This window comes from Triturus cristatus, chromosome 2_1, assembly GCF_964204655.1.
Source record: "Triturus cristatus chromosome 2_1, aTriCri1.1, whole genome shotgun sequence".
NCBI lineage: Eukaryota > Metazoa > Chordata > Amphibia > Caudata > Salamandridae > Triturus > Triturus cristatus.
Genome location: NC_140581.1, coordinates 100,334,630 through 100,349,027, shown reverse-complemented (window position 1 = coordinate 100,349,027; position 14,398 = coordinate 100,334,630). Strand labels below are relative to the sequence as shown.

Sequence of the window (14,398 nt, the reverse complement as noted above, 5' to 3'; positions counted from 1 at the left end):
GGCAACCAGGAGTTGTCCCAGGCGGATGGGGTGGAGCAGAGGATGAGGACCTCCGTCTTGTCTGAGTTCAGTTTCAGGCGACTGTTCTTCATCCATTCGGCGACGGCCTTCATTCCTTTGTGGAGGTTGGTTTTGGCGGTGGCGGGGTCCTTGGTGAGGGAGTGGATCAGCTGGGTGTCGTTGGCGTATGAGACGATGTTGAGGTTGTGCAATTAGACGATGTTGGCCAGCGGCGCCATGTAGACGTTAAAGAGGGTCGGGCTGAGAGATGATCCTTGGGGAACGCCGGAGGTGATCTTGGTGGCTTCGGATCTGAATGGAGGGAGGCTGACTCTCTAGGTTCTGCTGGTGAGGAAGGAGGTGATCCAGTCCAGGGCTTTGTCACGGATCCCCATGTCGTGGAGGCGTGTGTGTAGGGTGTGGTGGCTGACAGTGTTAAATGCGGCCGAGAGTTCCAGGAGGATGAGGGCCACGGTTTCGCCGTTGTCCAGCAGGGTCCTGATGTCGACGGTGCCGGCGATGAGGGCAGTTTCGGTGCTGTGGTTGCTGCGGAATCCGGATTGGGACGAGTCCAGGGTGTTGTTCTCCTCGAGGAAGTGGGTCAGTTGCTTGCTGACAATCTTTTCGATGACTTTCGCCGGGAACGGGAGCAGAGAGATGGGCCGGAAGTTCTTGAGGTCCTTTGTGTCTGCCTTGGGTTTCTTGAGTAGGGCATTGATCTCGGCGTGTTTCCAGCTCTCCAGGAAGGGGGCGGTCTCGAAGGAGCTGTTGAGGATCTTCCGGAGTCGGGGTGCGATGATGGAGCTTGCTTTGTTGAAGATGTGGTGGGGGCAGGGGTCGGATGGCGAGCAGGAGCGAAGGGTGTTCATGATTTTGATGGTGTTGTCGTCGTTGATGTGGTTCCAGGAGAGCAGGAGGCCGGTGTGGCTTGGGGGCAGTGAGTTAGAGGTGTCGGCGGCTGTCGGGGATGTCTGGGTTTTGAAGCTGTCGTGGATTTCTGTGATCTTGCTGTGAAAGAAGTTGGCTAGGGAGTCGCAGAGGTCTTGCGACGGCGGGATGTCGTTGGAGCTGGAGCTGGGGTTGGCGATTTCCTTCAAGATGTTGAAGAGCTCTTTGCTGTTGTGCGCATTGTTGTAGATTCGTTCCTTGAAGGAGGTTTTTTTGGCGGTTCGAATGAGTTGGTGGTACTTGCGGCTGGCGTTCTAGAGGGCAGCGTGGTTGTCCCGTGTCTGTTCGTGGCGCCACTTCTTCTCAAGTCTTTGGCAGGTCTGCTTGGATGCCTGGAGGTCGGTGGTGAACCAGCTGGCCCTTCTGTTGGTGCGTCTGTTAGAGGGTTTCTTGATCGGGGCAAGAGTGTTGGCGGAGTTGTCAATCCATTGCCTGAGGTTGCGGGCAGCTGTGTCGGTGTCGGAGGGGTCGGTTGGTGGGTCTCGGGCGAGGGTGGTGATAAACTGGCATTTGGTGACCTTGTTCCAGGTGCGGTGGGGGATATGTTGAGGGTGGTTGTGCTTGGTGTGTTTCTCGAAGGAGAAGTGGATGCAGCAGTGGTCAGTCAGTGGAGTTCGGTGGTGTGGCTGAAGGTGACGTGGTTGCTGGTGGAAAAGATGGGGTCGAGCGTGTGTCCGGAGGAGTGGGTGGGTGTCGTGACAAGCTGTTTGAGTCTGAGGTTGGCGAGCAGGGTGGTTGAGTTGCTGTCGTTGGCATTCTTGAGGTGGAAGTTCAGGTCTCCGAAGAGGATTTAGCCTGTGGAGGCCAGGGCATGCGCGCTGACGACATCGGTGACGGAGTCGCTGAACTGTGGCCGGGTTCCCGGGGGTCTGTAGACGAGGGTTTCTCTGAGGGTGGTGTTGGGATCGATGTGGATCTGGAAGTGCGGGTGTTCGGCGGTGCTGAGGGTGTCTTCGATGCTGGTCGAGATTCTGAGGGTATTCCTGTGGACAATGGCGATTCCTCCTCTCGGTCTGTTGGTGCGGTCCCTGCGGGTGATCTTGTAGCCGGACAGGATGGCTATGGCAATGTCGGGCGCCTAGGAGGGGTTCATCCAGGTCTCCGTCAGGAAGGCGACATCCGGGGAGGACGAGTCGAGTAGGTCCCAGAGTTTGACAGTGTGCTTGTGGACGGAGCGGGTGTTGAGTAGCATGCATCTGAGATGGTTGCAACCTGCCCTTGTGGGGGGGCAGGACGTGCAGGTGTTCGGTAGCTGGTGAAGCTGCAGCTCCGGCAGTCGAAGGGTCAGTGAGTGAGCTTCAGGGTGGCCGGAAGCAGGTGGATGATCTGCCGGCGTTGAGTTTGTGGAGTATGTTGGCGTCATAGCGGCATCGGGCATCGTGGCGTTCGCGAGTGCCAGGGGGTCTAGCACTGGGCGAGGTCCAGGCGTGGATGGGCGCAGACGGGCTTGCAGCGATGCGCCCGCAGTGCAGCCGCGCAGCGGCTGCCATTAAGAAGGGGAGGTGGGAGGGAGGAGCAGCTTGGAGGCGGGTGCGGGGAGCAAATGAGTGAGCAAGGGGTGAGGGGTCGCAGGGGACGCAGCGGCGGAAAGTGGCAGAAATGCCAATAAAGAGAGAGTCACAGAAGGAGCAAATAGGCAAAAAAGTAGAAAGAAAAGCGGCAGACAGGCAGAATCAGGCAGATGGGCAAAATCCTGGGACAAACCTGGGGGCCACAGAGGACAGAGGACTGGCGCAAACTCATGGCAGCAGCGGGCGGGAACATGGGTACAATCAGGTGGAGCTGTGCGTCATGGGGAGCGACCTGCCTGGAGACCTGCCTGGAGACAGGGTCAAGGGTCACCATAATGATTTAGTCCACCAAAATGTCTTCTGTTAACTGGAGCGTCAACTATGGGTCTATTTGGTACAAACTAGGGGTCAGACCTGGAGCCCTATCCTCCTTCCTGGAACCCCCGACTAGATTAGGGGGCCAGAAAGAGAACAGGGGCTACCGAGTATTCCTCAGGACCCTGGCGGCTCCTATGTGAAAGGAGACCATGCCTCATTTTGGCTCTTGTTGAAAAACAATTTGGAGCAAAAAGGATGTCTTACTTTGAGCTGACAGTGGCAATGGAGACCCTGCAGACGAATCACAACTCAAAGTTTTACCAGTACAAACAGAGCTGATTAATAACACCTGCGGTATCTTACCTACGGATTAGACAAGCTTAAGTAAAAAAGTTATTTTGCTGGCAGCATGCCCCTTTTCAACACTTTCTGTCTGTGACTTGATTTTGAGGGTCAACTTTTAGGTGCTGTTTAAAAGAGTCATACAGCTGTTCTGTCCTGATGAAGACCTATTACTTCAGTGGTTTGAAACGTTGTAATACCACTCTTGTAAGCGGCATATTGGCCATTGTTGAGAGTGTTTGGAATAGACCCACTGACTTTACTTTGTGATTCTTGAAATAAAATGTGTGCAGCCAGATGGTTTTAATCCTCGGGTTGAGCACTACACCTTCTTCACATTTGCCACAACTGGTTCATTGCGCCACTTTCTTATTAATCCGGTAGCAGCATATAATCCTTTGAGGTGTTACTGCTTCAAGCTAATTCAAAGTCTGGGCCAAGTCTGTGAACTTGGACATGTACTTGGCGTAAGTTATCTTTCCCCCTGTGAATCAGACACACAGGGCTCTGCTGGGATCTTTTTATGCTGAGATCTCCTCACTGTTCCAAACAGTTTTAATGAATCTGTACAAACTAGTAACTGCTTCCACAATGTATTAACGTGGCTGAAGCCGCTCCTTGGTAGAGATACCTTAAATTAGAAATTGGTGTTGATCATGGAATGCGATTCCTGCAAAGCTATGCAAATTACCGGCCTATGTGACGTCTGACAAGGCTCGGAGCCTCTGTTTTACTTACTTACAGCGCCAAGAAGCCTTCAGTTGAATCCTACATAATGAGGCGCTGAACAGAAGACATGAATTGAATAAAACATCCATGTCTTATATCAAGTTTGAGTCCGGTTTACATTCCAAGCAAGATATCAAAATGAAGGCAATCATTTTATTTGCAGAAGAGTGCAAGGGACCCCACCCCGGCCAGTGAATTCACTGGACACACCTAGAACAGTAGTGTTTGTTTCATAGACCTACATAGTGCTGTGCAGAGAAGAGGTTCCTAAAAGATTCGTCCCCTGCCTCCCTCACAGCAGGCGGGTTGCAAGAGTGGGTGTGCGGAGCTTGGGCACCCCCAGGCTCGCTCGTTTACCTGGAGCTGCATTAACGTGTAGTGGTGCAGCACAGTTGTGCACTGGAATTTACACTAACCAAGAGGTGCAAAACCCTACATCCACCAAAGGGCCAGTGTAAAATCATGACAGTTCGACAGTGCTCAGGCGGTGCCAACCTTGGGCCTGGTTCACAAAGACTAGTGTGTGACTAGGTGTGACCTACGCTTGTGGCACTCCTGGCTTCCTCGTGAATTTGCGGAGTAGGCCAGAGGTACTCCTGGCTTCCTCGTGAGTTTGCGGAGTAGGCCAGAGGTATTCCTGGCTTCCTCGTGAATTTGCGGAGTAGGCCAGAGGTACTCCTGGCTTCCTCGTGAGTTTGCGGAGTAGGCCAGAGGTACTCCTGGCTTCCTCGTGAGTTTGCGGAGTAGGCCAGAGGTATTCCTGGCTTCCTCGTGAATTTGCGGAGTAGGCCAGAGGTACTCCTGGCTTCCTCGTGAGTTTGCGGAGTAGGCCAGAGGTACTCCTGGCTTCCTCGTGAGTTTGCGGAGTAGGCCAGAGGTATTCCTGGATCCTCGTGAGTTTGCGGAGTAGGCCAGAGGTACTCCTGGCTTCCTCGTGAGTTTGCGGAGTAGGCCAGAGGTATTCCTGGATCCTCGTGAGTTTGCGGAGTAGGCCAGAGGTACTCCTGGCTTACTTCTTGAATTCGGGAGCACTACACAAGTACGTCACATACAATCTATGCGAATTGAGCCATTCTTTTCGCACTAGTGAGTTGATGTAAATGCTGCTGTCGTCCTGCTCGATTGGTGCAATTTTTAGTGCAGCATTGCATTGCACCAGGGCACATTATGTACTCCAGCCCCCGAGGTTTGCTATAAATCATGTTTAGGGGTGCTCTCGGGGCAGGATTTCCTATAGCCACCCGTGGGCACCCTGTCAGACACCTGGATGTGACTGTGAACCCTTTTTATCACTTTGTGCACTGGAGTCTTCACTAACATCGTAGTGCAACAATCAGCCCAGCCTGGCTCTTATTAATGTGCAAAGTCTAACCCTACCTCCTCACTGCCGGCCCTTCCCTCTAACACCGGCTCCCGACAGAGGCTGCAAACTAATCTACAAGCTTTATAAACTGGCATTTCACTAGTGAATGGTTTGCCTTCTGCACTAATGTGTTAACTGTTAGCACAAATTACACAAGGCCCTTTCTATGTGATATGCACCGTGAGATTCACAAACATCAATGTAAAAGGAGGGTGAGATAACATATCGGTAAAGGCGCTTTCTGTCGAGGGTTCCATGTAAATGTTAGTTCTAATCCTGGGTCGGCTGACTCCACCTTTTATCCTTCAGTGGTCGATTCAATGATTATCACTGAGCGGTAACTGTAAATGTTGGGTAACATTAAACTGTCATTACTGAACATAGATAGACCAACATTTACACCAGAAATGACGTTATTCTTCTTCATTGAGAATAAAACACTGTTCTAAGACAAATATTGCCGTTCCATTAAGAAACATCACTTGAAAGGGTGTTGTGCTTAGGATTTCGATAAATTACAACTGAAGTGTATCCGTTGCGGCATGTTATATTTTACCAATCTTACAGTGGAATAACCTCATAACAGTGAACCATGATTCAACCACTAGCCAAAAATATGAATTTGTCACTGTGCGTTTTTATTTAGTTGGTTTTACCTAGTGTTTGTTCCCAGTAGACTGGTGCCTCGGCTCGTATCAGAGGGGTTTACACGAAAACCAATGTGTATGACTTCGAGGCATCATAGTGTGCAGGTGACGTGCGGGTGCACATACACTGTGGTGATGTCACTATTGTGACACATGCACTGTTTTTTATTTTTTTCAAAGTCACTATTTCTATCCATTTTTTTGTTTTCCTTATGTGAGAGTTTTTACTAGGAATATTGTATTTGGGTTCAGATGAAAATGGTGCAACAGACTGACAGAGAGATAGGTGGGACCTACCAGGAGGGTGACAAGTGGGGGCCACTGGCGTAACGAGCCTTGAGGGGGCCTCACTGCAAGGTACGTGGAGGGGCCCCCTCCGGGCTCAACTTAGAGGTGCCAGCTTCCAGACTGGCTCCTTCCACAGAGGAAGACCTGTGGCGAGGAAAGCGTGGAGTTTAGTAGCGTCTTTTGTGCGTGATATCAGGGTGGCATCGGTGGGTTGAGGAGTTGGCATTGTGTTTTGATGGAAGGTGAGCCCACAGGTGGCTTTTTGTGTGGCACAGAGGACCGCTGATGTTGGCACAATGGTGTGGGCCCTGGGCTGAGGTTTGATGGTCATTAAAGGCGATCAGAGTGCCTTGCTATTGTCATGTTATCTGTACACTCTCGTTCCACTGAGGTGACGATAGATTGGCACTGAGGTTATGTGGCGAGGCAGTAGTTGTCGGTAGGCTTAGTTGTTTTGCTTGAAGGGTTTAAAGGCGTGAGACTGACACATGCCTCAGGCGCGTTGTTTTACAAGTTAGAATCTACATCGTAGCGTTCGTTTTATAGCGCCCAACCTTTAAAACGCTGCAGTGTGGGCGCTTTGACATTGCACGGCTGGCTCAACTTGAACTTACATCGGTAGGCGTTCGACTGAATGAATGAACCGAATGAATAAACAGGAGAAAGAGCGTCGTGTGTTCACTGAAAACCAACCGAGAATCCAGGCCACGCACACCCTTCCAACTACGGGCGACGGGTGTTCTTCGCTGGTAGCCCCCTTGACTTGAAGCGGCCTCTCTCCAGAGCACAGCCGTGTTTTCCAAAGAAAGTGAAAAGAGAGGCGCGCAGCCGGATTCCGAGCCTGTGCCTTGGGGGTTAACTGGCAGCTCTCCTGGCTGCTGGGGGCCGGGGGGCGGCGAGGAGGCCAGGCAGCCCATTACTGATGCCTGCCTGGTGAGTCACCTCACACCCTGGCCCCTTCCCAGTCGAGTTGCAGCAGGTCGCCGGGAGACGCCGGGGCTCGGAATGCCGCTGCCGTGGTCCCTGGGTGTCACGCACGTCGCGTGTCGGCTCTAGTGATTTCTGCGTGACTCTCCGCGTGGGCGTGCGCTGGATCTCCAGCCGTGCCCGGTTCGGGATCCCCTCCCCGGGGGCTGAGGGCTCTGCTGGGGGCTCGGACAGCAGGGGCTGCAGTGCGCGCCGCCGAGGGGCCAGCCTACAGGAAGGGGCGGTGCTCGCTCGCACAGGGCTCTCTTCTCCCCCCGGCTCTGGATTTTGGGAGCTTCTGAGCTGCAGGTTGGTGCTGCTGGCAGGGCTGCCTGGTGCCCTGCTGGGACACCCGTTCTGTTCCCTCCGGAGGTCGGGCTACGATGGGGGACAGCGCCCGGTGCCGCAGGATATGAAGGTAAGGGGGGCGAGAACTTTCCTTGTGTGGGACAGGAAGTGTGCATGAAACGTGGAGCGAGTCCGGGGCTGCTGAAGGGAGAGAGGGCTGTGAAATCACACTTCCCCGTTCACCTCATTCATTCGTGCGCTTCGTTTCTAGAATTACTTCTCGCTTTCTGCGTTTGTTTGCATTCGGATTATTTTTATATGTTTATTTTTTGCTCTTTCGTCCCTTTCCCATTATTTAAAAAAAAAATTCTGTCTGCTTTCTCTCTCTTGTTTCCCCTCCCCTTTCACGTACTTTAGGTAATTTAAATCAATTGTGTAACTTATTCTTAATATTTCGGTTTTTTTGTAATCGTTTACTTTCTCTCATGCTCTAAAATATCAGCTTTTCCCTTTCTTCACTTTGTATCACTTTTATTCCTTTCGTTATTTTTTCTTTCCTCTCCCGCCTCCGTATCACCGATTTTCTTCTTTCTTTTTTCCTTTCTTCATATTCCTTCTTCTTTATTTTTCTTTCCTTCATTTTCTTTCTTTCTATTTTAGTTCTCAATTTCTTATTCATCTCTGCTTCTTTCTTTCTCCTTTTTTTCTTTTCCTTTTCATTCCACCCTTCTCTCCTTCCTTTTCCATCTTCCTTACCCTGCTAGCGGGCCCCTCGTCTGTCTCATGCAGCTCTGTCACCCGTCTCCCGTGCCTCTGCTCCGTGCAGATTTCACTCCTGCGTTTTGTCTCTCACGGCCCGTGATGCTGTGATGCGTGCCTGAGTCACTCTCAGACTTCATAGAGCCTCTTAGGTTTCTTTGATTGGAAAGAGGATTGATGGGGCGGGGGCGTTTGTAGATTACAGAGAGGCGCGTACACTGCTGTCTAGTGAAATGGAAGGCTTGCACGCCATGTAAAATCTTCCAGTCCGCTCTGAGGTCCCTTTATAATCTTACATTTCCGATATGTAGCAGTCTCAATCCGTGCGCATTAGACGTCAGGTCTCTTTGAGGGGCGCTACTGCTACAGTAAGAGGCTTGCTTGAGGGGTAGGAAAGTGGCGGGACAGCGGGATTTACGCCTGCCTATCTTGGTTCAACAACAATCTTTACATTTTTGGCAGATCGCCTAATTTGCCCGTGTATGTAAACGTGAACATACCATGTATGTTTGTTAAGTGCACGTTCACCTCTGGGGCTTCTTGGCGCTGAATAACAGGCTTATAGTTACCCACCGTAGCGGTTCTCATTTTATGTTTCATGTAAATATGTAATTTAAAAGCACTAGTATTTTTTACTGTCCCAATCACACGTACATCCCTCCGTTTTGTGTGATCTAATTCACATCACTGCGCTGTGCCAGACATGCAAGGAAATGTCTGTAAAGCTCTCTGAGTGTCACTGCAACAAGATCCACGCTGTGTCGGACAGTGGTTTGCTGCAGAGGTAGTCTTCTGAGGAACTGCCTCAATTGTGTGATCCTGGGCAACTCGCACTGTATCACTGTGCTTAAGATCGGAATTCATCAAAGTGAAGAGTTGTCAGAAGCAGACTAAAACCAGCGCCTGTCACTGTGTGAAAATGGGACAGGTGTAATCTTATTTCCTGCATAACTGATACAACACAGGGTGCGCTCACAATCCCTAATGTGTCACGAATTCAGTACCCTGCAAGTAGAATGTGTCAATTTGTGTGTATGAATTCGAGATCTTACATTTTTGAGTTACATAGTGGATGATTAGCCACTTTGCAGAGAGTTGAGGTGATGGTGAGGAAGATCACATGCCCAGTAGATTGCCCAAGATCACGAAGACAGGTTGTCTTTTCTTCTGAACCTTCTCAGATGTATGCATGACCTTAACATATGCATGTTCTTTCATATGCCTGACCCTAAGATGTCCTCAGACATGCCTGACCATAACATCCTCAGAAATGTGTGAACAGAATATGTATGTCCTAACATATTTTCTCAGAGATCTCGGATGCTCCCGGATGGTGTGTCTGCGTGTACGCAAGTGCGTGTGTTGCTGTGACTAAAAAAAAAGTACTGAGTGAATCCTACATTTGGTAATCTCAGGTTTCTGGGCTTGTCCACCAATATGGATTTAAAAAATACAGGTTTTGACTCGTTATGTGGGACTGCTTGCTAAAATGTGCAGTCTGTAAGTATTCAAGCCCAAGAGGCTGCCTTTTCAGAACCCTTGGGCTTTTTGACACCTGTAGGACAGGTAAATAAGGGGACGGTAAGGGCAATCAACGTAAAAGGCTCAGTTTGCTTATGGTTATTAGTGGGGGGAGGTTCTGTGCAATTCTGGCTCCCTGGGTCGGTGAGGTGCAATGGGGAGACTTGCAGTAGTTGCCCCTTTAAACAGTCCAAATTTGGAAACTTGTTTGATTGGTTGATGAGTGCCACTCAAACCCAAAACCAAATTACATTAAGGCGTATGGCATCCTGTAATGTAGAAGGGAGAACAATTTACTTCCACTGCTCTATTTGGAAGTGTCTCAGCCATTATGTGGTTCTACCCTTTGCAATTAACAGTGCTCCATGGTACTGACAAAATTCAGATGTGCTTGGATTATGCAGTTATGAGGTAACAAATTATGTGGCAGGGTTATCTAAATGGTGCATCAAGAAAATGCAAATTATGTGGCAACAATATTTCACTATTTTATCATTTTAACACATATATTCTGTCTGAGAAAAAGTTTCACATCATTAGTACCAGTTAGGCACCAGAATAAATCAATTGCCACCTTGGTTAAGTGTTTGCCTCTGCACACCTCGTATTCTACTTGTTTTTACTAACTTTTGATCCGTTTAAGTTACAAATATTTTTTGTTGAGATCTGGATACTATGCAGGAGATAATGGATTAAGTGGGAAGTGTGGTGAATGTTTAATTATACGGAAAAACGCCGTAGTGGAATCGCATAATTCCAGTGGCCTTGGCCTTCCTAATATCTCAATCCCAGAATGCTTTGTGAGGTGCTCTATTTCTCTGTTATTCCTATGAGGAGAATTCAAAGTAAAAACGCAAGTTAATGTGTGTTATAAAAGGGCTGCATACATAAGTGTAGAAGTTTGAGTGGTATCAGGATTTCAATTCACTGTTTGCTGGGAGCTGAATGCGCGGTAATGCCAATGGGGCAGTGCGTTGACGCTCTAGATTTTAAGGTAACTTGTATGGAACAGATTTCAGATGAAGCCTTCCAAATGGGACACTGTATTTGCAGCCCTGGGCTATCAGCTAGCAAACAAGTGCATTCTGGGAGATGCTGTCTTTGGTCATTTAGACTGATCAGGTTTAAATGTAGTAGCACATTCTCCTCTCTTGCCAAAGAAGCAGGGGTGATTTAAAAATTCGTGGATGGCTGGCTCCCTTAATATCCGGCATGTAACTGGAGCATGTGTCCTTTCCTGTCCATCATGACTTCAGTTACTGTGGAGATGCTGTGAATTCTGCTATCTTGGGTGCGTGATAAGGTCCTCTTCCCGTTTTGACCCATGTCATCGACCATTCGAATCGTGGCTCCCCAGAGAGGCTCTGTGTTATCTTGGCCTTTGCTCCTCAGTCAAGGATTGTATGGTGACCTTGATCATGCCCTCGATTATAAATACATACGGGTATTTCCATCTACCAATGGGCTTTGTTCACGCGAACCCTCAATTATATATAATGTACTTCCTGTTGCCTTAATCAATTCAGAGTGTTCAAGCTATCATTTAAAAAAAATAATAATTCTGGGACATGTGAAAAACATTTGTAACCTTTGCTAAAAATGATATTGTTCCTCGGTTTTCGCTCAAATCTCATGTGACTATCAGATCACCAGTTCGCTCCCATTCCCAGCTCGGTACCTGAATGGACTTCTGTCCCTTTCTTTCAATCCTGTGGCTGTAAGAGCGCGTTAGGTTAGCCAGCACGTGTCCACAGCTCTCTGTTTATATTATCTGGATCATTTTAGAAGTCTTGCATGTCAATCCATGGAACATCATTGCCCACTCTGTTGAGTCTCTCTGCCCCCCCCTCTCCTAGCAAAAGGAGGCTTTAGAAAATCTGTGGTGTTTGAGCAAGTGCCCCCCCCCCCCCCCTTACTGTACACGCAGGAACTTGACAAGATGCCACTGGTGTATCCATGGCCGATCCCTGGCTTATGGATTCATGCTCAGAGTGAGAAACATATACATTAGTCACTGATATTATATTTCACTCTGTGCTCACATCTTTATTTCCCCGAACACAACTATTCTTGTGTGCTGCCCCTGCTGTCAGAAGATCCAGTGACCTGCATGTCTGGGATCACCTGCTGGATGGGTGGTTCTGTCCCAGGGACCCCAGAATAACTCTGTTAGCAAGTGCCCCTTGTCCGTGAAGCCATCATGGCTGCTGAGCAGGAGGGGGACCTCGTGCCTTCAGGTCTGCAGTGCCAGACTCGCCTGGGGCAGTGCCAGGTAACATGCCCCTGCGCCGTGATTGGCTGTGGTACTCGGCTCATCATCTGGGTCAGTGCCAGGTAAAATGCCCCTGCGCCGTGATTGGCTATGGTACTTTGCTCATCATCTGGGTCAGTGCCAGGTAAAATGCCCCTGCGCCGTGATTGGCTGTGGTCTGCTCATCATCTGGGTCAGTGCCAGGTAACATGCCCCTGCGCCGTGATTGGCTGTGGTCTGCTCATCATCTGGGTCAGTGCCAGGTAACATGCCCCTGCGCCGTGATTGGCTGTGGTAGTCTGTTCATCACCGTGTTGAGGATGTTGTTAGTGTAAGCCCATAGCAGGGCTGCATCATTGCAATAAGCAAGTCTCCAGTTTGGGGAGGGGGAGAGGGGCTTACCCCTCATGGAGTCCATGCCCTCGACCTCTGCACCTGTCCCTCCCCCTAAGGTGAAGCTCTGCTGTTTTGTTAGATATAATTATTCAGCGCCCATCCTTCCACTGGTGCGGCTTCCCGGCGCCTTCTTATCCTGATGTGGGTGATTCTGAAACAGATTGGTACCTTTTAGACTTTGCTTAGCAGTGTGTTTGTTGTAGTTTACACACGTGTGTCTTTGTAATTATTAGATCGATGGGTTATGCAGTTTGATGGGTCTCTAAAGAGACCATGGCGAGAGCGTCCATGTGGTGTCTGGATATATTGGCTCCCCACTGCCTCTCATGATGGGATTGTGGTAATGGGGATAGTAGAGGTGTTGGGTGGCCAGGCTGACCATCTCCTGACCAATAGCAGCTCTGCTGTTAGATGTAAGGAGTTCTGTTTTATGTGTTCTGTTCGTTGGTTGGCTGTGGAAGGGGGCGTGTGCTAGTGTGGGCATGGGGGTATCCTGCTGTGTGCATTACTTAAGCTTCACTGGATGTGTGTGAAGTGTTCTGTGTAATGCGGTTGTGTTTTTTTGTTTTTTTGGGGGGGTGCATGGTTTTTTAGTGGTTAGTGCTGTCAGATTCTCAGAACCACTGCAATGATGTGATTCTACAGCTGCAGTGTCTTCCACATACTTATGTATCCACCACAGTGACCAATTAACCTGCGTATGCGGCACAATTTACAGATTTCAACCAAAAATGTTTCATCTTTTTTTAAATTAATCATCACAGGTGGTGCCAGGCAGTATCTGACCCTTTGCAATGATGAAGTGGTTGCATTTAGTCCCAGACTGATGGGTTCAGGTGTTAAAACGGTACTAACACAGTGAAAGTGCTACCCAAACAGAGTGAGAAAATAGCAAAATAATGCTGACACATCACACGTCATTCTTCTGAGTTACTTCCATGTTCTTACTGCATTATTTGGCCACAGAGTTTTAGTGGCCATGACTATGTGGCCCAGCTGTGCCCTGTAAGGTGCATGTGCCGTGCTCTGCCTGATGTGTCTTCTGAGAAGTTAGGTTGCTGCTGAGTGCCACTGGGGCACCGTGACGCCCACCGAGGCATTATCAAGGCATACACTTTCTATGCACATTAAGTTCTGCCCCCATAAAGTGGCCACCTGCCCCATCTTTCATGGGTCCAACAGTCACTTTGGTCCTTCGAAGCCTTCTCTGGAACGGTGTCTCCCTGTCCATCAGTGACAAGAAGAGACAGTTTTTATCTCACAAGCCACTTGCATTTTGTCTTTTCCCCCGCAATGTTATTCCCCATTGGCTTTTATTCCTTTTTCGGTGGATGCTCTTGCCAAAGTGGAGGGCAAAAGCCTCTGCATTAAGAATGGTGCCTCTGGTTAGGTTTCCTATCCCGTGCTAGCTCTGAAGGGACTCTGGTGCACTCAGATGTGGTCCAACAGGAACAGAATCTGGTTAACTCTTCTCCACAGGTTGTTTCTGGGAGGAACTGATGAGCAAAAAGTATTCAGTGCCCCCAGGGCTGCCGTCCTCGATCTAAATCTGGACAGGGCAGGGACTTTCCCCTCTCCCAATTGTGCAACAATTTATCGTTCAGGACACTTGTCCGGTCATTTGCACACACCTCTCCCAGTGACCGTGTAAAGCCCTCGTGCGCAGATCATCTGTGGCGCTCAGTGCAGCACTGTGCTGTCTGCACAAGGTGAATTCACTACGTTTTACCACCCGGGCAATCCTAAACAAGACCCCAATGTAACTAAAAACAGCCACTTTTTTTGAACTTCCGGCTTTTGCTAAACTCATCGTTTTTAGGGAAACTTGAGTCCCTAAAAGTTTTTCTCAGTGATTGCTTTGTTACATATTTACTAAACTGTGCCACTATTTGGTTGGCAGGTGATGTTACTTCACCTGCTCCATCCCTTCGGGGACGCCAGCCACCAGCCACAATGGTGCCAGTGTGCTCTGGTTTCGTTAGGCTGTGCAGGAGTAACATTTTCAGGTTATGCAGCTTCAGTTTAAAGCCTCCTGGCTGTTTTCACTGTGCTGTTCGTGAGAACATTGGAT

General features: G+C 49.3%; 1 protein-coding gene across 2 annotated transcripts in view; it reads left to right on the top strand.

The window, feature by feature from the left end:
* IL11RA (interleukin 11 receptor subunit alpha) overlaps window positions 1-14,398 on the top strand; it is a 278,686-nt gene that overhangs the window by 60,575 nt on the left and 203,713 nt on the right. The window contains exon 1 of one of the 2 annotated variants that reach the window (XM_085628322.1): window positions 7,044-7,530. The exons of the other annotated variant lie outside the window; for it this stretch is intronic. Coding sequence (XP_085484448.1) covers window positions 7,525-7,530 — 6 coding nt within the window. The 5' untranslated portion in view covers window positions 7,044-7,524. Of the gene's footprint in view, window positions 1-7,043; window positions 7,531-14,398 lie in introns of those variants that run through there. 2 annotated transcript variants of the gene reach the window in all.